Genomic DNA, 27,876 nt, shown 5'->3' with positions numbered 1-27,876 from the left:
AAAACAGTTAAGAGAGTAAATTTATGTTGTTATTTTAGCACAATAAAAACATTAGAAAAAGTAGGGAGACTGTATTAAAAGTTCTGTCTTCTAGAAGCTTTTTAAAAATTGTAAAACCTGACCACATGGAGCCATTCTCACATGGCAACAACGAGATGGGGTTTGAGATACTCAGAATGCCTCAGTCCCCACCACTCCCTACTGTCTCTCTCACTCTGAGGTTGAGGATCAACTGAGGCGCCAAAGAAGACATCTGGTGCTGTCAGAACGCCAGAATTCTTACACATGGCCCGGGCTGTGTATTTCACCACCTTCCTGGCCGTGATGGGCTCCTGAGTTACACAGAGTGCTTGAGTCCACTGTGCCTGATTCCTAGAAAATAATTAAGAATAGCTCATTTTCACAATGTTTATAAAAACAGCGTATGCCTACTATAAAAACCCTACAGGACGTTTTCAAGGCCTACAGGGAGTTTTCAAGGCCCAATGGTTAAAAGTGTAGACTCCCAGGGGTTGGAGCACGTGTTCCAGACGCAGCACGCGCTCCCTCTATTAGAGACCCTCACTGCTTCCTCACCGGTACAACGGGGTCAATGGCCTGCTTCCGTTAAGGGCTGCTCCGCAGTAGGTCAGGACGAGTGAGGCATACAGTGCGCGGGCTCACTCTGAGCTCTCCTAAATGTCAGCTGTGTGGCTATTGCTTGTCTTTCCCTGGTCGGACAACCGAAATTCACAATCGGGTATGCATGCTTTCAGATACTTCCCTACAGCTTCACCGCGGGAATCTGTGTTAGCAGATGGGTCACACTCCGCTTGCTGTTCCGCATGCAGCTTCTGCCTAACCCTGGGCCACCCCCATTCCTGGGGAGGAGCATGGACGTCCAGGCCACAGGATTCTTTCCATGTGGTTGCACATTGATGTTGCTTGTGACTTCTCACTATTAACAGTCAGCTTGTTCCTTGTTCCTGCGCCTTTGCTGACCCGCTGATTTCTTTAGGACAAGCCCTCCCATGCGCTCTTGCTGGGTATGGCTCTTCACCGATGCCTCTGGTCTCGGTCTTGGAAAATGACATGCAAAGTGGTTTATGCTCATTCTGTTTTTCTTAATTTTTCCTCCTTCCAGCTGTTCAATAATATGTCAGTTAACATGGCACTGATGTATTTAATCAGTGGACCAGGTGTGGATAAATATCCAGAGATTGGCTTGTTTTCTATAGAAGATCATGAGAATGGAAAAATCTATGTTCACCGCCCTGTTGACCGAGAGACGACGCCATCTTTTACGGTACCTAAAATTCGATACTGTAAATCTCTGGCTGGAATTGTGTATGTGGTAGCATTATCTGAGCTGTGTGTCAGGTTATGGGAGGTGGATGTGTTATTATGCATCTCGGAGGCTTTAAAAGTGTGCATGGGACCCAGAGGTGAATGTTGTAATCTTTAATCGGGACATTGGCTGTGTAACGATTTCTGTGTCTATGTGAACTGCTACCCTCCTGCCTTTTACTGACCAGTATCCCAACAGACCAGGATTTCACAGCATTAAATGAGCAAATTTATCGTCTGAAGAGTCACAGTTGAAATCTATGGAGAGAGGCATAGACAGGCCCCTGGGTTGCCTAATAACTGATGAGTGAGCAACTGCACACCCAGCGACAGTTTCTTAGTGGGAATCCAGGTGCTCTTTATGGTCTCACCACCCCAACACCACGGTCCATTGTGCACTGTGAACTTGAAATTCAGGTTCTAAACTAGGAAAGGCAATGGGAAAGGGAAATGCCTGAAGCACAGGGGGGTGGATCACATTGCTGCCTAACCTTCTAGGACAGCCGTGGGCAAACTACAGCCTGCAGGCTGGATCCGGCCCGTTTGAAATGAATACAACTAAAAAAAAAAAAAGAGCGTACCCTTTTATGTAATGATGTTTACTTTGAATTTATATTAGTTCACACAAACACTCCATCCATGCTTTTGTTCCGGCCCTCCAGTCCAGTTTAAAAACCCATTGTGGCCCTCGAGTCAAAAAGTTTGCCCACCCCTGTTCTAGGAGAATCATAGCAAGTTGGCTTTTGTTCTGTTTTGCCTTCTGCTAGAAACCGGACTTGGTCCTCTGCCTGACTGGCTATACATTTACACTTTTGGGGTGGGAAGGTGTTAACATCAGAGAGAAGGGATGTAAGTAGCTTTTCTTCAGTGACCTCAACATTTTTATATACATAAGAAAATATATTGCCTTAACTCACTGACAGGTTCTGCATCTCTAACTTATAAAGAGGCAGAAAGCATCCCCAAATTCTGAAGGACATGCAAAAACGACTCCACACAAACCTTGTCCCATCCACACAAACCCTGTCCCATCCACAGAACCTGCAGAGTCTGGTAAGAGAAGGAAAACAGAGGTCACGGGGGACCCTGGGACGGTGCGTTCTGGTCTTTAATTAGTGCAGATCACAGGGGGCTGGTTAAATGCAGACGCTGGGCCAGTAGGCTCTCTCCAGGAGATGTGTCTCTAGACACTGAGGACGGAGGACCTAGAACATGACAATCACAGTGACCTGTGCAAGGGCAGAGCAAACATGTAGTGCCTGTGGTTTTTCTTTTCTGGGTGTTGTTTGTTTCTAACATCTTCAGTGAAGTCTTAAGGGTTGTTTTCTGAAACTTGAAGTCCGGATGGAAAAGCTTGGCATGTCGCAGATGGGTCCCAGGCACCATTTAGGTCAGAAAGGGAACAGGTGGGGACACAACAGACATCCTCATGGTTCTTCTCATCGAGATTTCCAGGCCCTGTGCTTGTACCTCCCCGGCTTCATCAAACCCATTTACCCATCCCCAAAGCACTGCTCACAGGTGTCCTTTCACAGGGATTTCTGCAACAGTTGGCTAGTTGGTCCTCTTATTTGACTGCAAACCTGCAGGAAGGAAGATACAGGTGGGAACTATGAGGTGTGCTCTGCCCCACCCCCCAGCCCCCATGGCTCTCTGTCACACTACTCTGGTTTTTCTCCCCAATTCTCTGCATTCCATGAATGTGGACTTCTGTGTTTGAGTGCCTTTTGAAGGTCAATCTCCATTAGAATGTAGGTTCTAAGAACGGCGAGACCCTGTCTTGTTCATTGCCATGACCCCAGCATCAAGAAGAGGGCCCTGTACATAGTAGGTCTTCAGTTAATCATGTTGAATGAATAAATGCACACAGAAAAATGTAGGCTCTGCCTTCCAGGGTGTTGTGGGTTGAACTGTGTCTTCCAAAAAGATGGGTTAAGGTCCTGACCCCTGGTACTGTAAATGTAAGCTTACTTGGGTATAGATTCTTCATAGATGTTAATAAATTAAGATGAGGTCATTCTGGGTTACTGTTGTGTGTGGGTCCTAACCCAGTGACTGGCATCCTCATGAGAGGAGGGAGATTTGGACACAGAGGGCAACACGGGGAAAGGCCATGTAAAGCTCGGCCGGCACAGAGACTGCAGTGATGCATCTGTAGACCAAGGACTGCTGGCAACCACCACAAACCGGGCGACAGATTCTCCCTCAGAGCCTCCAGCAGGAACCAGCCCTGCCCACACCTCAATTCGGTTCTGTGAAAGATTGAGTTTTTGTTGTAAGCCACGCAGTTTGTAGTCCATTGTTCCAGCAGTCATAGGAAATGAACCCATAGGGGTTAGAAGATGTGACGTGGCTGACAAGGAAGATGCCAACCTTCAGAAGTGGGACAGCTGAGAGACTTCCGGTCAAGGTGGCAGTGTCCATAAACGCAGTACTCACTCACACATTCCCACAACCACATCAAAATTACAACTAAAGCACAGAACAACCATCATTCAGAACCGCATGAAATTTGGCTTACCAGAAATCCTACAACTAGAGAATTAAAGAAGAAAGCATAATGAGACTGGAAGGAAGGACAGAGATGCAGAACAGGCTGGCCCAACACCCACCTATGTTGTTTTCTTAATTAGGAGGGATATCTTGTCTACAAAGGTTTACATGAGGAGCGCGGGGTCCCAGCCCCATACCAGGGCCCTCTGCCCAGGGATTCAGTGCCGAGAAGAGAAGTTCCTGTAACTTCAGGTGGGAATTGTGGCTGAGTGACACAGAGGCTACTGAAGTCCCAGTTGTTCATCTTAAAGGGCCAGCACAGAGACTTACTTGGACTCACTCCCTCTGAGCTCCAGCAGCTTGAAAGGAACCAGGGATATATGGGGAGGAACGAAATTGTCTGGCATAAGAGCAAAGAACTAAGAGGCAGCTTTCTCCCAGACAAAAATGCTGGCAAGGTCACTGTTCCTATGCTAAGACCTCCCACACCACAATGCTGACTGGCGGGCACCATGTCTGAGTTTCCATCAACCTGGCCCACAGTGTGTGCCCCATCCTGGTAACTTCCTGAAACCCTGCACCACCCAATTTGCAGCCCCACTCAAGCTGTGTGCAGTGGTCTTTCCATATGAATAGCCTGTCCTGGCTCAGGTTTCAGACTTTTCTAAAATCTCTCAAACAAGCAGCAGCTGGCCTCAGAATGCCCTGTATCTCCCAAGAGAAGGCCCCAGGCCCAGCACTAGCAGCAGCCTGCCTTGGTCCACAGTTTGGCCTCTCCTGGGCACCGCCAAGCCCAAAACAAATAGCAGCCAACTGCAGATCACTCTGTAGCTTGTGCTGGGTGGCCCCAGCCAGGGCACAGGAAGTAGCTGACTTTGCAACTCCTGGGGGGCCTCAGAGCCAGGGGACCTGGTGATCAGCTTTAGACCATGCCAAATTACAATCCTGCCACATCTAGGAGTGACACACTCAAGGGCCAGACTCGGTGAGCACCAAAGCCCCACTGAAGCAAGTCCTGCACCACAGGGGCAACTCCTGCATAGCAGCTAAGCTGTATGCACAGGTTGTCCACATATCTGATTGGCCTGGGGGTCAATCCTTCCAAGTGATGCCAACAGCAAGCAAGGCTCAACTACAACAGGCCACACAGGGGTGCCCTTAGAGTGCCCAGCTCAGGTGACTGGGGAGCTGAGCCACTGGCCCCACAGGTCACCTACTACATAAGGCCACTCTATCAATTCCAGGAGACATAGCAGCTCTACCTAATACATAGAAACAAACACAGTGAAATGGCCAAAATGCAGAGACAAAGAAACATCACAAATGAAAGAACAGAAGAAATCTGCAGAAAAAACTAAATAAAAAGGAAGCAAGCAAACTACCAACATAGAGTTCAAAACGGTTATGAGGATGATCAAGGAACTTAGTGACAACTGCAAGGAATTTAGAACATCAATGACATAAAGAAGGACCAGTCAGAAAGGAAGCATACACTAACTGAAATGAAGAATAATTTACAAGGAATCAATAGTAGAGTAGAGGATGCCAAGAATCATATCAGAGATTTGGAACATGAGGAAGCAAAAAACACCGAATCAGACCAGCAAAAATAAAAAAGAATTAAAAAAAAGAAAGAAAATTAAAATAGTGGGGGACTTCAAGCGTACCAACATTCCCATCACAGAGGTGCTGGAAGGAGAAGAGAGGGAGCAAGAAGTTTAAAACTTATTTGAAAAAAAATAATGACAGAAAGCTTCCCTTTCCTGGTGAAAAAAATAGACATACAAGTCCAGGAAGCTCAGAGAGTCTCAAACAACAGGAACCAAAAGAGGTCCACACCAAGACACATCATAATTAAAATGACAAAGGTTACCTATAAGGGAGCACCCATATGACTTTCAGTTGATTACTCAGCAGGAACTTTCCGGGTCAGAAGGGAGTGGCAAGAAATATTCAAAGTGATGAGAAAAGCAAGGACCTATAACCAAGATTATTCTACCCAGAGAAGCTAACATTTAGATTTGAAGGTCAGATAAAGAGCTTCACAGACAAGAAAAAGCTAAAGGAGTTCATCACCACCAAACCAGTATTACAAGAAATGTTAAAGGGTCTTCTTTAAGCAGAAGAAGAAAAAAAGAAAAAGGCAATAAATACGTATCCACAGTTGAATCTAAAAATTAAAATAAATGAACAAGGAATCTAATGAACAAAATAAACTGATAAATAAAATAGAACCAGAAGCATGGAAACATGGAACAGACTGAAGAATCTCAGAGGGAAGTGGGGATAGGTGGTGGGAAAAGATCCACCAAATAACTCATATGTATATATGCATAACCTATGGACATAGATAATAGGATGGTGAAAGCATTGGGTGGGGCAGGATCTAGGTCAGGGGTGGGCAAACTTTTTGACTCGAGGGCCACAATGGGTTCTTAAACTGGACCGGAGGGCCGGAACAAAAGCATGGATTGAGTGTTTGTGTAAACTAATATAAATTCAAAGTAAACATCATTACATAAAAGGGTACGGTCTTTTTTTTTTTTTTAGTTTTATTCATTTCAAACGGGCTGGATCTGGCCCGCGGGCCGTAGTTTGCCCACGGCTGATCTAGGTGATGGGGGCAATGAGGGGAAGAAGGGGGGGGCATCTATAATACTCTCAACAATAAAGATTAAAAAAAGTGGGAGAACCAAGTGTCACGGGAGCACTATACAAACTGAGCGTTTGGGCTCAACCACCTGCCTCGGTGGAAGAATGCTGATCGTTGTCCACAATGACAGGTACTATTAAACACTAAGTAAGCCCAATGCAGTGGCAAAAAGACCTTTCTCGTGGCACCGGACAGTGAAGGAGTCACCTGAACCAGCCTCAACACTTCCCAGTTGTGTTTGGGAGGTGGCAGGATCTGGGTGTGGGATGGGGCGGGGGGGAGGGGCTAACTTCTTGTTAGAGAAGCAGTGACACCAAGTTAGAACTTCTGTAAGATTTAAGATGGAGTTGAAAAGGGAAAAGGTCTTTTTTTTTCTGTGCAGAAATCCTATCTATTCATATCAAAACATGCTCAATTTCATAGGATGCAAATACACTAAAAAAAAATCCATCCTTTCATATTCCTCGAAATAACTTTTTGTTGCTCTTCATCCCAACAGTTATCTTGACCCACTTACGATCTCTGCATAGAAGTGATGTTATATGTGTTTGGCACATAGGATGTTTCTTCTTGCTCATTTGTGTCTAAGAGCATAGACCTTGCATGTGTAATTTTAAATAGCCATATGCCAATCCACCACGTCAATGCACTATGGTTTGTTTCTCCGAGGATGGCAGTCTTCCAGCTACAACACAAGGCTAAAGCCCTTTCCACATGCAGGAATGATCCCTGATGTCTCCTTTCTCCATTGTGATTCTGACGGTAATGTGATTAGCGTCACCAAGCCAGGGGTTCTTCCACATTAACAAGGTTCTCTGCTTCCCAGGTTTACTTCGATGTTGTGAACCGTTTGACAGGAGAGTATGTGGACAACTCCTTGATCTTCAACATCAAGATCACTGATGTGAATGACCATGCACCTCAGTTCCCCAAGAATGAATTCAATGTCAGCGTGAGAGAGAGCCACGCAGCAGGTGTGTGTGCTGGGCTGTGGGCTGCCCTTCCTGTCCCCTGAAGGTTCTCCTGCCGACACTTGGGGCACTTGCTCGCAGTTGTCTGCAGGGAGGCAGTTCACTGGCCACATCCAGGGGGCCCAGGCTCTGGATCAGAGCGAATGCTTGAGGTCTGCAGCCTGTTTTTGTTGGCAATGCAATGTTGAGTCCTCTGGCAGAGTCACTATGTAAATACCAATATCCTATATAATAAAAGTTTAATATGCAATTGTCCCCTTGGGCGGTCATTCGGCCTGGAAACTGGGAGTTTGGAGACTGGGAGTTCAACTGCTCGCTATGACATACGCTGACCACCAAGGGGTGGCACGGAACATGGCAGGTGTTGGCAAAGTGGCGCTGGCAGCGGGCAGCAGTGGAGGTGCTGCTGGCACCGATGGGCCCCAGTGAGAGTGGGACTGCCGTGGAATGGTGGAGCAGGTGAGTGGGCAGCGCCAGGCCAAGGCAGGTGTGAGTGGGGCCCAATTGCCCCACTGATCGCCCTGCAGATGGTGACCAGTGGCAGCAGCAGGGCCACCGCCTGGCTCACAGGCACTGAGGGAGCCGGATGGAGGGCCTGGCCCCAATAGATTGCCCTGCAGGCAGGATGGTGGAGCAGGTGAGGGGGCAACACCAGGCCAAGGTGAGGTGCAAAGTGGGGTTGTGGAGCTGCAAGTCTGGGGACGTGAGCTGGGGCTGCAAGGCTGGGGGCACGAGCTGGGGTTTGATCTCCCCAGGCCACCCTGAGGGACCCCACCTGTGCACGAATTCGTGTACCGGGCCTCTATATAAAAGGCTAAGTGTCCATCCAACCAGTAGCTATGATGCTCACTGATGACCAGGGGGCAGATGCTCAACACAGGAGCTGCCATGATGCACACAGGCCATTTAAAAATAAACGGCACCAATGCCAGTCAGCAAAGTGCCACCTTCCTACGTGTCCGATAGGCTGCCTTTGGCCAATAGTAACAATTTAAAAATTCTTCCAGGTCAGCCTGTTCTTCAGCTGTTAACGGTTGATTTGGATGAAGAAAATACTCCAAATTCTCGAGTCCTTTACTTCCTCGTTTCACAAAAGCCGTTATTGAAGGAAAGTGGCTTTGAGATCGACCGTGATAGTGGAGAAATCCGACTCTTGGGATGCTTAGATTATGAGGTTATGTGGATTTTATTTTAAAACAATGAAATGGCTGTGTCTCTGACCTTGGGCACAGGATTGGTGTGGTACTGGGAAACCCTTTGGCTGGCTTGCTACTGAAATTCTAAAATGGGATGTTCCTTTATTGAAATCCTTCCCCTTTCCTGCATCGGAGCTTGACTTTCCTTTCCTCCCCATATAGACTGCTCCTCGATTTACACTACTAATCAGAGCGAGGGACTGCGGGGAGCCACCGCTGTCGGCCACGGCCACGGTTCACATCAGCGTGCAGGAAGGCAACAACCACAGGCCCACGTTCATCCAGGAGAACGTAAGACCCGGCTGCCCCCGGTCCCAGTCCCGACATGATGGCCTGAGTCCTAGGCTCAGTCCCTGAGGGTGTCCCCATATCACCCTGCATCCTGTAGTTTTCCAAAGTAACGGAAACTAGAGTCGAGAAGTGACCACGTGATTAGAGACTTGTTTGATTTAGTCAAATGAGCTGGCATGTTTTACTACTTTGTGTGAGAAACTGCTCAGAACTTTTTCGTGCATAATTTCATTCTTAATTGCTGGAACTACCCGTGATTTCTGTTCCACACATGCAGACACCGAGGCCTCCAGGGAGGTTAGAGATGCCTCACTCACTGTACCCCAGGGTTTCCCAAGCTCCACACTATTGACTTTTGGGGGTGGGAAGTTTTCATTGCGGGGAGGAGGCTGCCCAGTGTATTGTAGGATGTTTAGCAGCAACCCTGCCCTCTACCCACTAGATGCCAACAGTCCCCCCCAAGTCATGGGAACCAAAAATGTCTGCAGATATTGTCACCTGTCCCCTGGAGGGGAGAACTGCCCCCGGTGAGAAGTCTAAGCCTGGGCTTTCCCCACGTGTTCAGGCTGTAGAAGGAAGACGGGCAGGTGTGCTAAGCCCGGCCTCAGTCACCTGGCTTATCACTGGTGCTCCCTGTAGAATGTCACATGTGACACAGTCCCCAGGCTGTGCCCTGTGGAAATGCAGCACCACTGCAGACGGGACTCCAGGAGAGAAGTGATAACTACCAGGATCTGCTTGCCTTTCGTCCCCATTTCTTACTCTTCCATATGAATTTTTAAAGGAAAATATCCATTGTATCTCTATCTTTCTTCTGGCCTCTCCCCCAGCCCCCACCTGCACCCCCAAGGAACCCCGCTCCCCCAATCATCCGTTCCCTGGGGATGGGGTTTTTGTTCATCTTGCTCATGGCACCTAAAACAGAATCTGGTACAGAGGAAAATGCTACAAATTAACTTTGAAAACATGCCACTTAAAAAAATTGAAAAATTGTATGAACTAGGGCTGACATGTTTTTAATGAAAGCACCTCACCAAATAGTACAGAAAAACGGAAAAATCATATTGCTCACATGTGAGCCTTGCTTCCAAGTTCTTCTCTGGCTTGGTGGAAGCTGTGCTTTCAAAAGTAAGGCTGCAGCAACAAGCCCTGGCATTGGGGTGGGCTTGCCTGCAGCAGTTTCTTGTCCCGGAAGTGTTAAATAGCAATTACTCCAAGGTCTGCGTTAGAAAGGGCCTACGTAACCAAGGAGATCTGTTTTAGGAGAGAGCCAGGATTTGGGGGCAGCATAAACTGGGATGTGTTGCCATTTTAAAAATTCTTAGACAAGTGGTGCGTGCGCTGGGCTGAAGAGCGTGCACTTGCAAAGCCCCTTCGCTGCATGGGAAGGAGGACCAGGCACAGGGAGGAGGGCGAGCTGCTCTTTGGCTGCATCAGGCAGTTTCAAATCCCTTGGGGTTAAGTTCAACAGCAAGAGAAACATCCAGATGGTAGTGTGAGGCTGACATCTCCTTTCCTGCTTTCTTTTTCAATTGTGTTTCTTCACCTCCATGACATGGAATGATGACTGCCTCTCTCAGTACAAGATTCAGATTCCTGAAGGCCGAGTCAGCCCGGACGTGCTGCGTCTCCCGGTCCAGGACGATGACTCACCATTCACGTCAGCTTGGAGGGCAAAGTTCAACATATCCAATGGCAACGAAGGGGGACATTTTGACATTTCGACTGACCCTGAGACCAACGAAGGGATACTAAACGTTATCAAGGTAAAGCTGCACAGAACACACACGGGCGGGGGCCGAGGGTGCGGAGCGGGAGCTGGTCTCAGGACCTCTCAGTGTCTGGAGCCCTCGAGGCACCCAGCCGGGGGGCCGGGCTGGCCCAGGCCTTCTGAAGTGGGCCTTTGCCTTCCCGGCTCCTTCTGCCAAATTAATATCCATATTAAAAGTTATTTTTGATAAAACTTTAAGACTTTGACATTTAATATTTTTAGGCAAAATTTAATAGACTTACATAGGCCTTAAATGTTTTCTTTCTGGTAAAAATATCTGAAACATTTTCTCGAGCCCTGAATTCATGTGTTTCCTTCTGAGTCTAAATGAATAAGAACATTTCCTCAAGCCCCTGAGAGCGTGAGAGGCGCGGCCACGGGGCCTGCTGTGCCTAACAGAGAGCTGGCCCTGCAGTCAAGTGTCACTGTCTCTACTGACAAGGACACCAGAGCCCAGAGAGGTTGGGCCATTCTTGGGAAGTCACACAGCTAGAGGAGGGTTCTGCTGGGGCAGTCTGGCTCCAGGCCTTTAGTCTGAATCGCTCTCAGCTGGACCCCAGCGTGACTAGCGCCTCTAGCGCAGGGCAGGTAAGCTCTCCCTCCCCCCCCCCCCCCCCCCCGCCGGGGGTCAGGCTGGGTGGGGCTGGGGCTAGAGCCTGACCTCCTGCTGTCAGTGTGACAGGCTCCCAGGTGAGACACCACACGCCCGGGCTGGACTGCCTACTTACCCCAGCCTCTCAGTCCTTTAAGTCACTGACCACCTTGTGCCCCGAATAACTATGGTCATTAATATGTATATTCCTTCCAGGCCTGCTGATTGATTTTGCACCAGGGTTGTCACATTAATGTTTCATTAGGTTACAGTTTTTGTTGTATTTTTCATTACCCACTGACGGATGGTGGCTCTTTCCAACCAGCATGGGGCGGGGGAGGAACTGCATAAATGATCTGACAGTGAGCTGACGCCTGTCTTGATCATTATCAAAGACAAGGGAAATAGTAAGTGGCCTGCAGAGCCAGAGCTCGCCAGGGCCCCTGGCTGAGCCAGGAGCAGCAGGTGCTAGCTAACGAGACCCGCTCTGCCGGCTGCAGGCTTTGGATTATGAAACACATCCCGCATGCAGCCTGGTCATTGCCGTGGAAAACGAGGAGCTGCTGGTCCCCTGCGAGGCCGATGAGCTGCAAAATCCCAGGAGGAAGACTGCAGCCAGTGCCAGGGTGCTCGTGCAGGTGACAGACGCCAACGACCCGCCAGCCTTCCACCCCAGGAGCTTCGTCGTCAGCGAGGTCGAAGGCGCCAGGCCCGGGACGCACTTGGGAAGGTTTAACGCTACAGACCCAGACGGAAGCGGCAGCCAGATAAGGTGAGAAGAGGATGGAGAAAGGAGGCTGTTGAAGCAGAACAGCCATGCAGCTGGGAACAGTCCTGTCGGAAAACCAGTTTCTCCGGTGTGGTGCTGGGGTGACTGTCTGTTATGAAAATTCCAGAAGCCCCCAAAGGTCCCTGGCCCAGGATCCATGCCTGCTTCCTTCCACGGCATTCTCTGACCCACCAGGGGGGCTCACTTGCTCATTCCCTTTGCACCTAGAATATACTTTCTTCTGTTGTTGTTAGTCCTCACCTGAGCATATCTTTCCATTCACTTTTAGAGAGAGTGGGAGGGAAGGATTTTTAGAGACAGGGGGCGGGGGAGGGGAGGATGGGAAGGAGAGAGGGAGGGAAACATCGATGTGAGACACAACTGACTGGTTGCCTCCTGCACTTGCCTTGACTGGGCCCTGGGAACGAACCTGCAACCCAGGTACGTGCCCTTGACCAGGAATTGAAACCAGTGTGCAGGCGGACGCTCTACCACTGAGCCATGCTGGCCAGGGCTAGAATATACTCTTTTATAGTCCTTTTCTCGCCTTAGAATAATTGCTCCTGTGTTTCTGTCCCCCTCTTTACCAAAGGGCGTGAATTGGCCGGCCTCTGGCTTCTGGACAACAAAGTGTTGTTTTTTTTAGAAACTATGGTAAAATGTATATGACATAAGGTTTACCATTTCAAGTGTTGTCCAGTGACAGTTCAGTGGCATTGAGCACATTCACAGTGTTATATGACCATCACCACCCCCATCCCAGAATTCCTCTCATCTTGTAAAACTGGAACACTGTCCCCATTAAAAATAACCCCCATTCTCTCCCCACCCCCCCCCCAGCCCCTGCCCCCACCACTCCACTCTGTTTCCACGAATCTGACGACCCCCACCAAGCTTGCCCTTCTGTGACTGGCTTATGTGATGGTGTCTGATGCCCTCGGGTTGCCCATGATGCAGCGTGCGGCAGGTCTCCTTTCTTTTGAAGGTTGAAGAATGCAGAGTGGGGCAAAAGCAGGCTTACGGTTGTGAGGACACAAAACAGAGTTTATTCTTGCATGATTATTACTTATTAATTACCGTCTCACTTTCCGTATGAACAACTGTAGACCTGCTTTTGCCTCACCCCGTATCCACTGCACGGATAGACATTTCACTTATCCACTCACCTGTTGCCTGATGGACACGTGGACAGCTTCCACATTTTGTGAATAATTGACGACGACGTAAGTGACATAAGCCAGTCACGAAAAGACAAACGCTGCGTGATTCCCCTTAGAGGAGGTGCTCTCCACAGTCCGCATCAGGGACCAAATCGTAAAGAGAGAAAGCAGATGGTGGCTGCAGGGGCGGGTGGGAGGACGCGGAGGTGCTGCTTAGCAGGCATCGACTTTTCCCGGAGGCGGACCCCACACTCAATCCGCAGCGAGTGCCGACCCAGCCCCCACGTCACGGTCCTCAGAATCCCCACGTGGCTTGTGATAGGACTGGTGTCGGCGTGAGGCACGGGAGTTGACTTCTGACATAGCTGCGGTTTTAAAGATGTCACGCGTCTCCTTCCTTGAGGTATGAGCTGGCTCACGATCCTGCGAGCTGGGTCACGGTGGACGAGCGCTCGGGAGTGGTGGTCACCAGGCAGCGGCTGGACCCAGGGTCCCCGCACGTGAACCACGGCGTGTATGTCATCATCGCACACGCCGTTGATGAGGGTGAGTGCTCGCCCCGAAGCAGGGGGAAGTGTGTCCTTGCTCCTGAGGGAAAACGTGGTGAAGGTCTCAGCACAAACGGGAAAAGGCAAACCTTTCACCGCTGTGTCGTGAACCCAGGGTTGGTTTTGAGAGTGCGTTTCTCTCTGTGACCCCCCAAGGCTGAGGTTTTAAACCTGCCAGGACGTGAAGCTGAATAAAAAGCAACTTCCAAGTACCTTCGGGACTTGTATTTAGGGCATCTGTGAATTCACACCCCAGTTCCGAGGGGTGCTTAGCTGTGCATCGTGCTTGGAATAACTGATCAGCAGGTGCTGGCTAGGAAAACAGTAAGTCTGCTTCCAACCAGCCTCCGTGAGGAGAGGGAAGGCCTTCGGTAGCTCTGTGAGGCAGCTCTTTCCCTCCGAGGCTGCGTTCTCCTTCGCCAGGGACTGTGGGCACTGCCGGCTCTTTCATTGATAAGCAACCCTTCTGGAACCCCCAGGTCACCCGCCGCAGACGGGGACGGGGACCCTGACGCTCCTCCTGTCCGACATCAATGCCAACGCCCCCAGTCTGCACCCGCGCTCTCGGTACCTGGAGGTCTGCGAGTCCTCGGAGCCCGAGCCCCTCCTCATTGAGGCCGAGGAAGGTGACCTGGAGCCCTCCTCAGACCCGTTTACTTTTGAACTGGACACCACGCAGGGACATGCAGGAGACACGTGGAAACTGGGGGAAAATCGGGGTGAGTGCACGGGCCGGGGTAAAGGATCGCGGTGACAGAAACCGGACTCAGAATTGGGCCCAAAGGGATTTCCTGGCTTCTGTGACTGAGAGGCCAGGCAGCCTGTGCCCCGCTGGGCCATGTCCAGGTACCCGAGCCGTCCCTGGCACTGCCCGTCCCTCCCTCGGCACGGCTGCTCTCTGGGTCCCTTCACTTCGGAAGGTTCTCCTCTGGGGACCGAAGGGTGGCCCCAGGAGTCCTGGAGGCTCATGCCAGCACCTGGAGAGAGCACTTACCTCCCCGCATGGCGTGGGTCACCTGTCCTGCCGATCACTGTGGGTCGCAGTGGGGAGGAGCCCGCTTTCTGGCTGGTCCTGAGCCCACACCTGGATCGGGCTGGGATCTGGCCTGAGCCTCTCCTGACTCACAGGGGCTGGGGCTCAGGAATGTGGGCTTCTCCAAAGGGGAACGGGGATGCTCTTACCAGGAGGAACCACTGGCATCTGCCAACAGCACCCTCCTCTGTGCTTTACGAGTGGACCTGTGGAGCAGAGCTTGCTTTTTCGGTTGAGTTCCCGTGTACAGTTCCCTGACCCAGTGGGTGGCAGAGCCCTGAACCTCTCCCCACAAGAGGTCTGGCCTGGCCTTGGCTCCTGGGAGCACATCCTCAAGCCCTGGGAATGTCCTGCCTGATAAGAGGGTTTGCCTGGGGGTTTGTGTCAGTCAACAGAACAGAGTGTCTCAGGTGGGGCTTTGTGTCACATGGACAGCCAACCAGGCTTATACGACCAAGGCCAATAGAGACTCAGGATGCCAGGCTCAGGGGCTTCCCTGGTTGACAACGGTCCATATGTATTGTCACTCATCGGTGCCCTGGCTCCACGTCTCTGGGCTCTGCCCTGCGTGCTTCTGCCCTCGGCTGGCCACATTTGAGCCCTGAATTTGCAGCTGCTGTTGGAAGTGAGGGTGGTGTTGGCAACGGCCCCTCTAACTCTGCATCTGGCTAACTCCCGTATAGAGCCCTGGGTCCTGGAGGCCTTTGTAAACATCTGTGGAGCAGCGGAAAAACGTGCGAGTCCCTGCATTCATGACCCCCTTCCCTTGCAGGTCGGTCGGTTGAACTTTTAATGCTGAGAAGCCTGCCTCCTGGCGATTACTCAGTGCCGCTTTCCATCGGAGACGGACAGGGCCTTTCCCAGAAGCAGACTGTCCACGTGAGGGTCTGTTCCTGTCCTGGCGGAGCCACGTGTGCGGCGGAGCCATTAGCTGCTGGACCAGAGCTCTCTGTGGGGGTCCTTGCTCCTCTCTGCATGGTGTTCCTGGCTCTGGCAGGTCAGCAGTCCAGGCCATAAGCCGGGAGAATGGAGCCCTCTGGGGTGGGGAGCAGGTGATGGCAGACAGCAGTGGGATGCCGGGAGAATGACCTGGAGGCTCATCGAGTCCCAGGCTCAGATCAAAAGTGGCTGACCTGGTCAGACATGCTGTCTGTCTGGCAAAAGCAGCTTCTATTCAGTGAGCAGCAATCTACAGCAGAGGAGCCACAGGGTGACCCGAGGTTTGTAAATGGGGCAGCAATACACAGATGTCTGTCTGGGCTTCTGGGCTCCTGGGCTTGGGGAAGGCAAATAAGGAAACTAGATTTTCAAATAAACACCGTATTTCCGGTTACATGGCATTAGTCAACCAAGTCAACAAGCGGTTACCTAGCACCTGTGCCCCAGGCTGTGTAAAGCTCTGCAGTTACTAAGATGATTAAGGCACATCCGACCCTGTCATTCATGACCCTGTCATTCATGACTGAGGTACAAGTTAACAGACGGCCCCGGTGAAGCCTCTGATACAGACGGGCTTGTTTAACTCACTCCCCTTTGTCTCATCGCAGCTGTTCTGCTTCTCCTGCTGCGATGCGATTGTGTGTCTGGAGCCAAGAGGCACAGCTGCCCCGCCCTGCACCAAGAGGGCCTGCAGACCCTGATCATGTACAATGACGAGAGCAGAGCCAGCGCAGGCCAGGTAAGGAAACAGCACTTTGTGTTTTGTGACAATGATGTCGATAATAAATCTACCTATTTTCCCACTCACTGTGCCCGCCTCTCCCGTCTTCACTCTAATTTGAGTAGCAAAAGGGGAAACATCCCCAATGTTGTCCAAATTAGCTAAATTGATTTGTTGCTTTAGGTCACTGTTTCTCGATGGGGGGTGGTTTTGCCCCCCAGGGGACATTTGGCAATGTCTGGAGACAATTTTGATGGTCACACTCGGCTGGGGGGTGCGGGGGCGGGGGGCGGGGAGGATGCTTTTGGTTCCTAGTAGGTGGAGCCCAGGGATACTCTAAACACGCTCCAGCGCCCAGCTTGGCCCCGCAACAGAGAAGTGTGTGCCCCAGTGTCTGCAGTGCCGAGGTTGAGAAACCTTGTTTAGGAGAAAATGGCTTGACCGGGTGGTTTTCTCAATGGACAATGTGCGGGGCTTACTAATCAAATGAGTCCACAGCTTCTTGGCTGTGGCCTGAAGTAAGGCAGAGCCGCCCCCCTTCCTCAAGGTCAGAGGCTGAGCACCACTTGCTGACCTTAAAGGGACAAGACCCGGGCTTTGCATCTTATTAGTTTCGCCATATTGAGCACATCACTTAACCCCACATCCTCCTGTGTGAATCAGGGTAAAAATCAACCCCACGGATTTCTTGGGGATCAAAGAAGACTATGCCCTGGAAGCACCCACAGTCGCCTGACACCAGCCCTGCCATATCTCAGCTGTCCTCACAGCCACCCTCGGCTGGAGTTGGCCATGAGATGAAAGCACTGTGAACGCCCTGTCTGTCTTCATTAAGAACTAAGGTGGCTGATCTAAAAAATAAAAGCCAAATGTCGAAAGGCAACGCCTCTCGCTCACAGCGGCCCCAGGTGGCCCACCTTCTGTGGTCTTAGGAGACCGGTTGCAACACGACATGCTCTTGGGAAAAGACCTGCTGATGGGTGTTGGCTTCATGTGCGAGTAAATCGGGAGACACTCCGCAAAGTGACTGGGGCTTGGAGAAGCTGGGGGTCCGCCAAGACTCCTTGGATTCTTCCCGTGTTCTCTTCCCTACTGGCATGCAGCAAGGGAGAGTAACAGCCTTGGGTCACGCTGCAGATGTATGTGCACGCCTGCACCTGCACACAGGCCCACTGAGCCCTTCCTGGTACAGAGAGGAGACGGCAGGAAGCATGGTCCAAACTCTCCATGTAGCTGGGTCCCCCTGCCTCTCCCAGCAGTAAAAGCAGCAGTTCCCTAGTTTGTGTCATTTGAAGAAGGAAACTCTCCTGACAACCCGCAGTGCTTTGTGTAACAGAGAAACCACCCTGCCTCGGGCAGTTCCACTCTGCTCTGAAGCGCAACCCTCCGGACAATGGAAATGGCTCCCCCCCCCCCCCCCCCCCCCCCCCCCCCGGCTGTGCTTAGTCTCCTGCTTGGTGGGGTGGAGCTGGGGCTGCTGAGCTTGGAGGAGTTGGGGGAACTGGCCTCCCCACGCACTGGCTGCCGACACTGTTCAGGGGGAAGGGGTAATGGCGGTGCCCTGGTGCTGTCCCTGTTGGCCAGCAGCTCGGTGGAGCTCTCCTGGAAAGAGGAAGCAGCTACAGAAGCAGGGCGTGTGCAGCTTGTCATCGCAGCGCTGAGGCCAGGCAGGCGGAGGGAGTCTGGTGGCCAAGGGCACTGGTCAAGTATCAGCTGTCGGAGGGAGGAGCGCATGCAGGACAGGGTTCTCTGTCCTCGTCTAGTCCCACGGCATCCTCCCTCTCATCTCTAACTCTCAGCTCGGGTGTCCTCTGATTAATGTTGGCTTTATGCCCCATTCCTGCCAAGGTACCCTTAGGGCTCTGAGAACATGGCACACAGCAAACCTGGGTTTAGATCACAAAACCGTGGATACATAATCTAAGTGACTACCAACTTGCACATATAAAGTGAGATTAATAATGTTCTCTCTGACTTAAATTTATTGGGCAATTTAACCAAAATACACATGTGAAGTTTTTAGCACAGACTAGGGTATTGGCAGACACGCAAGCAACAGTGACTGCCAATATTAGAGTTGCTGACAGCAATTACTAATTATGTCTTTGCAACCACTGGTTACATCTCCATGAGTGCACGCTTCTCCATGATCATCTCACCTGAATGTACCTGCCTACACCTGCGCACACTCACCCGGGGCCTTCTGTGCTCCTGGGAGGACTCGCCTCATCCGAGATGCCTACCGTTGATTCCACCCACTGTCGACCACAAACAAAAGTTGGTCATGTATTCCATCAGGAAAAAGGAAAAAGAAAGGATTAGGACCCCACTGTGCGGACCTGGCGAGCCTTGCCTGTGAGGCCCTGAGACGGAGAAGGAGGAAGAGAATGTGGAAGCAAAGGTGCGGGCCTTTGTTACCATAGAGTTCCTCCCACAGGTTCTCCCGCCGACACAGGCCCGCCCGATTCCCGCCTGGTCAGGGTCTCCATTGGCCTCTGGACGCGCATGAGGAAGGTCTGTAAGATTACATAGATGCTTCCCATCTCTAAGGGGAAGCGGGTGAGTTCTCAGGAGAGAAATGCAGCTGCCGTCAACATCTGAGCCCCTCAGCGAGTAGTTGTTGGATGAGGACTGAAGGAGATGGTGCATGCTGCACGGCCAGAGCCATCGTCGCCAGCCTCAGAGGACTACCTTGTAGAAAACGAGACGCTGTTGAAACGAGGGTTTCTAGCATTGCTTAACGTGAAACACTGAGCCAGAAACCCCACTTCCCCACCGTCAGTTACAGGAGCCCCTTCCCTAAATGACTGCACTTAATCTGCAGGACAGCCGTTGGATGTTTTCTGGGATGGCCTGTGTTCGTGTTGGGGGAGATGTTATTCCTTGCTTTGTGCCTTATGCTTGCCATCATTATTTCAGCCCTGTCTCTCACAGATTGGCTCAGAGGTCAGGAATCAGAAGCCAGCCCTGCCCACCCACACAGCGGAGGAAGGCGCCGCGCTGGGTGCTAAGGTAAGCGTGGCTGCTGGGCTGCTTGGGTTTAAGGTGGCTTCGCAGATGGTTTCCGTGGCAGGAACTGCCTGGCTGTTCTCCCACCCGAGTGCAGTCGCTCCCCACCGCCAGGGCACGCCACACCTGCCCAGTGCCACCTTCGTGACTTTTTGCCACGTGCTTCTGCTGCTTGTACTAGTGTATTTTTAAATATTTTTCTTTAAATGGACTGGTGTCCAGATAAAGTACATTTCTTGTAGATAGGAACTGGTATGTTTCAATTGTCAATGAAAACCCATTTTTTTGTGTGGAGTGGAAAATAGATGCAATAGGAATAGGAGCCAATAATTCCAGGTAGAAAATGCTGCCGCCAAAGGGTCTCTCTCTGTGGAAAGGGAGGCATCAAATCCATGCTGGCCCCACACAGAGACTTTCTGTTGACGTCCATAGGAGAATGGGTAAAGAATTGGAAAGGGAATTATATTCTCACCAGAAGATTCCATGTCACTTAAAACCCTGGCTAATCTCCCTCTCTAAGTGGCGGATGATCCTGCCCGTGGAACAGCACATGAGTGCAGGGCTGCCATAAATGATGGGGCAGGTGCTTGGCTAGGGGTGAGCAGGGCTGCCCTTCCTCATCCATACACAGATGTCATATGGGCTGGTGGTGGTCTTCTCTCTCCTTTCTCTTTAACCATCCGCACGCATCCCGAGGCCAGCAGCTGCCCCTGTAGCACAGTACTTGCTCTGATTTGCCGACCATGCCCTCGTGTGCACTCTACAAACTCAAATCTGCAGAATTTTTACCAGAACCTGTCGGGGAGGACACCTCGTTTCTCCATTTACAGAGGAGGAAACAAAGGCCTGTGTCCCTGGGTTCCCTTCATGGCGTCCGGCAAATAGTATTTGCACCTGTGGTGACAGGTTAAATAAACAGCATTCACATACCTTCCCTAAATTACATTGTCCTTATGATTTATTGGGCAACCTGGCACCTTATAATCGGCTGCAAAGCACAAGCTATCTTAGATAACACCATTGCTAGGGTCCATTGCCTGCTTTATTTTCTTTGAAATTTTATTTCATTATTGAAGGGCCTTTATGAAAATAATAGAAACCTCAAGCAAAAGCCTCACATCCCTAAACTGAAACAGCTTCATTTGTCTGTCACCTTCTAGACCTTGTCCACGTGCATATTCAACTCGTGGGTACCTCTATCATCATTGTTAGAAGTTAGAACCTGCATCTTCAAGTCATATTAGGTCACACACTGCCATTTTGCTATAGCCTTCTTTTTTCTTGCATCTCTCCACCTTTCCTTTTTCACTCCTACGTTCTCCCCCCCCCGCCCCCTTATCATAATGCTCATTTTTGTTTGCATATGAGAGTGTGAGCAAGGGAAGCATGCTGAAGGACACACAGCTGCTTTGTTTCCAACTGGAGGGAAATGCATTGTCTTTTGGGTAAACCGTCATTTCCCTCCTAGGACATAAATGAAGTGCTGCCACCTCCAGCACATGCATCAGACCAAGCACATTTTGTCCTGGGACTCCAGTGAGTTACAGAAGTTCACTCCCTGCTGTGGTCATCTCACTAATGATTGACTGTTCCCTTATAAGTGGCCTTTCTAGAAGATTCTGTGATACTGGTGGAATGAACACATAGTCAGTAAAGACCTTCTCATCTATCCAACTAGCTATTGTCATTGTTGAGTGTTGTTAAGAGTTATTTGGTAGTCCTGATCCAATGTGGCACCTTTAAGGACACTCACAAATGAGTATGTTTTCTTGTGTCCACCCAAGGGCACCAGGGATCATCTCTAAGAGTCAGAGCTCATGGCTTTGAGCCTGACCCAAGTCTAGCCCAGTGACTTCACACCTCCTGCCAAAATGAGCCCTGGGTCCCCTAGCCCCCTGTCCTTATGTAGTCTATGTAAAAATTCTAGAACAATTGCTTTTCTTTGTAAAATGATTTTTCTGAAATAATTTTCAGACTCACAAGAACTTATAAACACAGTCCAGAGAGTTCCTGTGCAACCTGCCCACAGGGAAGCCTCTCACATAACCACAGTACATTACCAAACCCAGATTGCTGACTTGGGCACCACACTCTTAATGCAGGTCTCAAACACAGACCTCCAACTTCACTAGTGTATCTAGGTATTATTTTAACAACAACAAAAAAATACTTCTTCTGACAAAAACTAGAAAAGGTATTCACAGTTTTTATGATGGAAAGCTTCTAAAAAAAGAATTCAAGCCCTCTATAATTTCATTATCATTTCTCAGCCTGTGTTTGAGCTAAGATAGAAATGTACTGTCCTGTTTTGCACAGAGATGATGCCACTAACCCACCCTTCAAGGGTTGTGCATTGAGAGGTGTGTCCCTCTGGTCCTGGTGGGACCAGTGTTCTGAGCATGGAACCTGGTCAATAGCACAGGCCCTGAGCTCAGAAGGACCCTGTTCTTGGCTTAATGCTCTACTGTCATTACCTTGAACTTGTTAATATTGGGACAATTGGCCCCACATTCTCATGTTGTACTGGGTCCTGCAAATCGTGTAGCTGATCTTGTCCCTAGGGGTGGATGTGCCTCATTCACAAATGCTGAGGCCATGCCCATGGCACAAGGAGTCTTACTAAGCTTTTGTGGACCCAAAACAGGGCTTGCAAATCACATTCCCATGCTCCATCCCCGTAAAGCAGCTGCCAAGCTTGCCCATGGATCTTTGCCAGGACGACCTACACGATCTTTATAACTTCCATATATTTTGTGCAGAAAGAAAAGGCAATGTGATTGTAAGGATTTCTAGTGATGTGCTTGCAGGATCTCCTCTCTCTTCCACCACACGCAGGTGACGCGTGACCAAGCTGCCCTCGATCCTACTCTCCCTCAAGGAGAGCTCTGGCCACCCTCCACCTGGACGGTGCCCCCATCTTCTGGCCAGCAGAGGCCGTTGATGGGGAGTTCGAGGAGGGCTCCTCAGAGGGGTTAAGGCTCTGCCCCTTTGCTTTGCAGGTTTACCTGGGTACCGGGGTGTCCAGACAACCCTTGGAAGTGAGGGCAGGAGTGATGGCGGAGATCCTGCATCAGGTAGAGGCTTCCCCGTGTCGGCGTCCCCATCCGGGCCCAGCTGGGGGTACTTCCCCTAAACCGCTGTCGCTGTCAGCTGGGGCTGCAGCCACAACAGACCTAGGCTTACACAGGCCTGCTTCTCACAGTCCTGGGCCTGGGGTCTGAGATCGGGGACCAGCAGGGGCGGGTGCTGTAAGAGTCTTCCTGCTCCACAGACGGTCACTTTCTTGCTGTGTCCTCACGTGGCAGAGAGACACCCGTCTCTTCTTAAGGGGCACTAATCCTATCACAAGGACCCCACCCTCATGACCTCATCTAAACCTAATTATCTCCCAAAGGCCCCACCTCCAAATACCATCCCAGGGGGGGCGGGGCTTCAGCGTAGGACTTTGGGAGGCACGCTTTGGTCCAGGGCAAGCACTTTCATGGGATCGAGTTCCAGGGCCTATTTCTGCAGAACACGATCCAAGACAAGAGTGAAAGGTCTCTTTCTGGGGAATCATGAACCACGTGGTTGACGAGGCTTAGGGATTGTTGGTGATAACATTAGCTCTCTCCTGGAAGCTCCCCAGCACAGGCAGTTGGGCAGTTGTGCAAAGCCATGGGTGATTCCAGCAGGAGGAGCCCAAGGAGAGCCGTGTCACTGAGGGTGAGCTCTGTGCGCTCCCCACTCAGGGATGGCGGGGAGCGCACAGACGCAGCAGATGCGACTTCTGACTCCCAGGGGCTCCATGTGTTGTTACAGTAAAGCTGGGGCTCAGCCCCGTGGTAGCAGAAGTGCAGAGGAGTATGTCAAGGTTAGTGGGCCCATCTGCCGAGACTGACTTAGTTGGCAAGTGCATTTCTAAGGGATTGAAAGATACCTAACTCATTCAGTCTTCGCATAGCCCGCCTGGGCTGGAGCAATCCTTTTCCTCACCTATAAAAGGTGGAAACCGGGGACGGAGAAATTAAGTGACATGTCCAAGGTCACAGACATAGAACCTGGTAGAAATGGGGTCAAATGCAGGGGCCCGGGCTCCCGGGTGTGGGCATTGGGGAGCTTGTTCAAGAGCATTGCTCCCAGGCCCCAACTCTGCAGACCCTGCATTTGTGGGTCTGGGTGCTCAGCAGAGTGTCTGACCTGAGGTCCTGGGACCCCGTTTTGTGAAATCCAATGACCCTTCCCATGGCTGTCAGAGTGGGTGGCAGACAGGTGCCAGGTGGTACAGCTTGAGGGAGTGAGATGCAGATGGTGGCGGGGTAGGGAGCCCCCATGTCACCTCCTCCTGGGCCTGTCCCAGTGCCTGGGGATGGGAGGAGGTGCTCTGTGCCTCAGTGACAACCCTGAGGTCGGTGTGGACTTGGTCCCTCCAAGCACCTGCTCCCAAGTCCTGCAGAGTGGACAGTGCTGAGTAAACCACTGTCCCCAAGTCCAGAAGCAACCCTGAACCCAGAGAGCCCAGGCCCTGCAGACCTGCCTGCCTGATCCCGCCGCAGCGTCGGGCAGCCCCTGGTCCTCAGCTCCCATCTGTAAAGGAGGGTGGGGACAGCCCCCCGCATCAGGGGCGATTCTGTGCACATGGGTGTGAGGTAGCCGCATAAGCACAGCACGTCATTGTCACGCGGCATCTGGGTTGCCCCTCCCTGCACCTGTGCACCCCCAAACAGCTGAGCCGGGTGGGCCTGGTGGCTCAGGAGCGGGGCCCGCCCAGGGAAGGAGAGGCTGCAGCAGGCGAGGCTGGCACAGAACAGAGGAGAAGCCTGGTTCTCCTCTTGGGAGCTTTCTACTTCGTTGGAGGTTTATGATGAATTATTGATCTTAGGGGACTCTAAAATTGCTGACTCGGTGCAGAAACCAGCACTGTCATCAGCCAGGATGCTGAGCTGGGATCTGCCCGGCACAGCCGCTGCGGCGTGTCTGGCTCTGTATCCAGCCTCGTCATTAATGGTCCACTCGCTGCACCAAGGATGGACTGGGATGCGGGCACCCATTGGCCACTGGACAGAGCTGCCTCTCCTGCCCCACCCCCTCGGGTTCATGCCGCAGTGGCCTCAGTCCCCGAATGAGTGGACCCAGGCAACGGGCAGATGCAGGGGGGAGGTTCCCATGTTCACCTGTGGGCACCAGTAACCACAGGGCCATGGTGTTTCCAGTTAAACAGGGAGCCTTGGAGTGGCTCCTGCAGCCAGCGGAAGGTGGGGACAGCCGGCTGCCGATCGAGGGGAGGGCACGGCTGAGAGCTCCATGGGCTCCGGGGCTTCTCGGCTTCCGCTTTCCAGGCCTTGCCCCACCGCCTGCCTCCTCCAGCTCTGAGATGTTTGATTCTGAGCGTCTTCAGGTCCTGGGTGAGCTCACCCCTTGGGCCACTGTTAGCTAGTGATGGTCAGAGGTCCTTGCTGACCCATTGCAACTGAGATGCAATAACTGGCTCAGATTTGCACCAGCCCCTCCCAGAGGTGTCTGAAGGTACATGGGGAAAGCCCTTTAACCTCCGCCGTCAGTCCATCCACCCAACAAACATTTATGGAGTCACTCAGACCAGAAAAACGCAGAAAAGTCTTCACAGAGCGATGGCGTGGGCTTGTAGGAGCTGGAGTTTGCTGAGTGGAGGCTGGCAGTTGAGCATGGTCATTTGGGAAAGGGACAGCAGGTGTCGGGGCACAGGTGGTGGAGAGATGAACCCCCAAAATAAACCCACTAGAGGGCGGGGCACTGCCGAGGGCCGTCATAGGTCCTCCCAGGACTTAGCTGGAAAGTGTGACGGCGCTCCTTCCCCTCAGTTGGCTGCCACCACTGAGTCCATAGCACCGTCTGTTACGGCTGGGGACAGAGGGGCGGCCCACCATATCCTCATAGCCTGGAGCTGCGGCGTCCCTCATGGAGCTGCAGGAACGAGCCCTGTGGGGAAGAACCTGGCCATCACCTCCTCTTTCCCTGGCTTTTCTCCAGAAGCTCTGTGGGCTCCATGCGCTGGCCGCAGACCCCGGGTCCCTGCCTCACATCTACGTGGAGGAGGGGGAGCTGGAAGGGGCAGAAAGTCTGAGCTCACTTGCCTTCTCAGAGCACACACCGTCACTGCCCAACCTGCTGGACTGGCTGGGGCCCAGGCCTGAAGAAATGCACCCCAGAGCATCTCCTGAAAGTGCAAGACATTATGGTCCATTGAAATAATCCTCCTTCCCTTCCTCCCCCCTCCCCCCTCCCTTCTTTCTTTCTTTCTTTCTTTCTTTCTTTCTTTCTTTCTTTCTTTCTTTCTTTCTTTCTTTCTTTCTTTCTTTCTTTTCTTTTTTTCTTTCTTTCTTTCTTTCTTTCTTTCTTTCTTTCTTTCTTTCTTTCTTTCTTTCTTTCTTCCTTCCTTCCTTCCTTCCTTCCTTCCTTCCTTCCTTCCTTCCTCCCTCCCTCCCTCCCTCCCTCCCTCCCTCCCTTCCTTCCTTCCTCCCTCCCTCTCTTTCTTTCTTCTTTCCTCCTAGTCTTAGACTCAGGATAAACTCTGAGTTCAGATTAGATGCTTTGATATTCTCAGGCCACACATCTTGAACCAAAATAGCAGGTTATGCTTTTTTAAAAATTTGATTCATCAGATAGATTTTCCAGAGACGCTTTTAAATTAAACTTGAATGTAATTTCTTGCTTCCATTAGCAGCCCAGCTCAGAACGAAGATGAAATATAATCTATAGGTTAACCAGCAATTTGTTAATAATAGGTAATATTGGGGGTGAAATGAAAATACATTTTAGTGATTATACATATTTCTGTAATTATGATTCTGTTTCAGTTTAAGTGAAAAAACAGGTAAATAGGGAAATATTTTCTAGAAGATTAGTGCTCAGTATTTTTAGTGATTAAAAAATAAATAGTAATCCTTTCTAGTTTTTTAGTACGCATAAATAAAATATTATGAAAGAAATGATTATGCTTACAACTGTATAAGCAGTGCATACTTTAAAAATGAACAGACATAATTTAACTTGCATGGATTATGTAAGCAAAATCATTTAGTAGCCTTTAACGAATAAATTACAATTAGATTGTATCTTTTTAAAAATCGATTTTTATTTTTCAATTACAGTGGACATATAATACTGTTTTTGTTTCAGGTGTGCACCCCAGTCCCCTCAATACTCACACCCACCTGACACCATACCTAGGGATTAGAATATCACTGACTGTACTACCCCTGCTGTACCCTACACCCCCATGGCTACACAAGCACTTCTCACTTGTACTTCTAAACCCCTTCACCTTTCTCACCCATCCCCCACCCCTTCCCATCTGGCAACTGTCTAAATGTTCTCTGCATCTATGAGTCTCTTTCTGTTCTGCTTGTTCATTTATTTTGACTTTTAGATTCAATTGTTGATATGTATTTATTGCCATTTTATTGTTCATATGTTTTATCTTTATTTCTTCTTTTTCTTAAAGAAGACATTTCATGTTACTCCAATTACATTGTATCTTTAAACAAAATCACAAGCCTAATTGATTTTTTTTCGTGTCCACTTACTGCTAGGATAAGTGTTGGGGACAAGATGGCTTCTTCTAAATAGGTTAAAAAGGGTTAACAGTAGGACATGAGCTCTACAAAGTCAGTTTCCTGGTCTGAGCAATAGATGAGAGTCTGGCTCAGCAAAACGCTAAATGCTATCAGGACACTGGCATGCACACATTGTAGACCTAAAAGGCGACAGGAAATTGGGAAACCTTACATGACTGATGAGCGTGACCTGTGAGTGCCCTCCGGCACCCTGGGATGAACGGGTGAAATCTATGAAACGTCGTTTTAGCAGACTCGGGGTTAAAACCTCCTCTTTCTCATGAGGAAGGGGTGGAAGCGTTTACTGCAAAGCCTCGGTGTTTGTACACGGTTCACTCCTCACCTGGGGCCCTGGATCGCCGCCCATCTGACCCTAGAGCCGCTGTGAGAACACTGGGGGCTGCCAGGAGAATCGAAGACATTTCAGGGTTATTCATGATAAAAGTGCTTTTCTGAAAAGTGTAGTTTTTGAGTGTGAAGTGTTGGCAGGGATCGGTAGGTGGTCTTAGGCCTTCCTGGATCTGAGGCAAGGGACAGAGGATGATCTGCCGCCCCCCTCCCCCATCTGTTTTGTGAATAAAGTTTTATTGGCACCCAGCCATGCTCGTGTATCATTTATGTGCCACCGATGACTGCTCGGTGCTGTCACAGCAGGGCTGTTAGTCACAACACAGACCCTCTGTTCCCACAAAGCCAGATCTGTTTCCTTTCTGGCTCTTCACAGAAAAAAGAGTGCCGGCCCTTGCTGAAGGCATTCTTTTTGGAAACCTCCCATGGAATCAACAGGTGCAGACGGATCCACAGCCCTCCGTTACAAACAGACCCACGCC

At 50.6% G+C, this 27,876-nt stretch overlaps 1 protein-coding gene across 1 annotated transcript in view; it reads left to right on the top strand.

Annotated features, from left to right (window-relative positions):
• CDH26 (cadherin 26) overlaps positions 1–25,716 on the top strand; it is a 33,092-nt gene extending 7,376 nt beyond the window's left edge. The window contains exons 4-16 of the mRNA XM_059705158.1: positions 1,124–1,285; positions 7,299–7,446; positions 8,451–8,617; positions 8,802–8,930; positions 10,511–10,696; positions 11,794–12,065; positions 13,626–13,768; positions 14,250–14,489; positions 15,576–15,800; positions 16,351–16,481; positions 19,398–19,475; positions 22,472–22,546; positions 25,461–25,716. Of these exons, the coding sequence (XP_059561141.1) occupies positions 1,124–1,285; positions 7,299–7,446; positions 8,451–8,617; positions 8,802–8,930; positions 10,511–10,696; positions 11,794–12,065; positions 13,626–13,768; positions 14,250–14,489; positions 15,576–15,800; positions 16,351–16,481; positions 19,398–19,475; positions 22,472–22,546; positions 25,461–25,682 (2,178 nt within the window). The 3' untranslated portion in view covers positions 25,683–25,716. The remainder of the gene's footprint in view (positions 1–1,123; positions 1,286–7,298; positions 7,447–8,450; positions 8,618–8,801; positions 8,931–10,510; positions 10,697–11,793; positions 12,066–13,625; positions 13,769–14,249; positions 14,490–15,575; positions 15,801–16,350; positions 16,482–19,397; positions 19,476–22,471; positions 22,547–25,460) is intronic.
• Positions 25,717–27,876: the final 2,160 nt, after the last annotated feature.

The sequence above is a fragment of the Myotis daubentonii genome, chromosome 8 (genome assembly GCF_963259705.1).
Source record: "Myotis daubentonii chromosome 8, mMyoDau2.1, whole genome shotgun sequence".
NCBI classification, from domain to species: domain Eukaryota; kingdom Metazoa; phylum Chordata; class Mammalia; order Chiroptera; family Vespertilionidae; genus Myotis; species Myotis daubentonii.
Note: the sequence above shows the minus strand (reverse complement) of the source record. Positions and strands in the feature narration are given on the sequence as shown.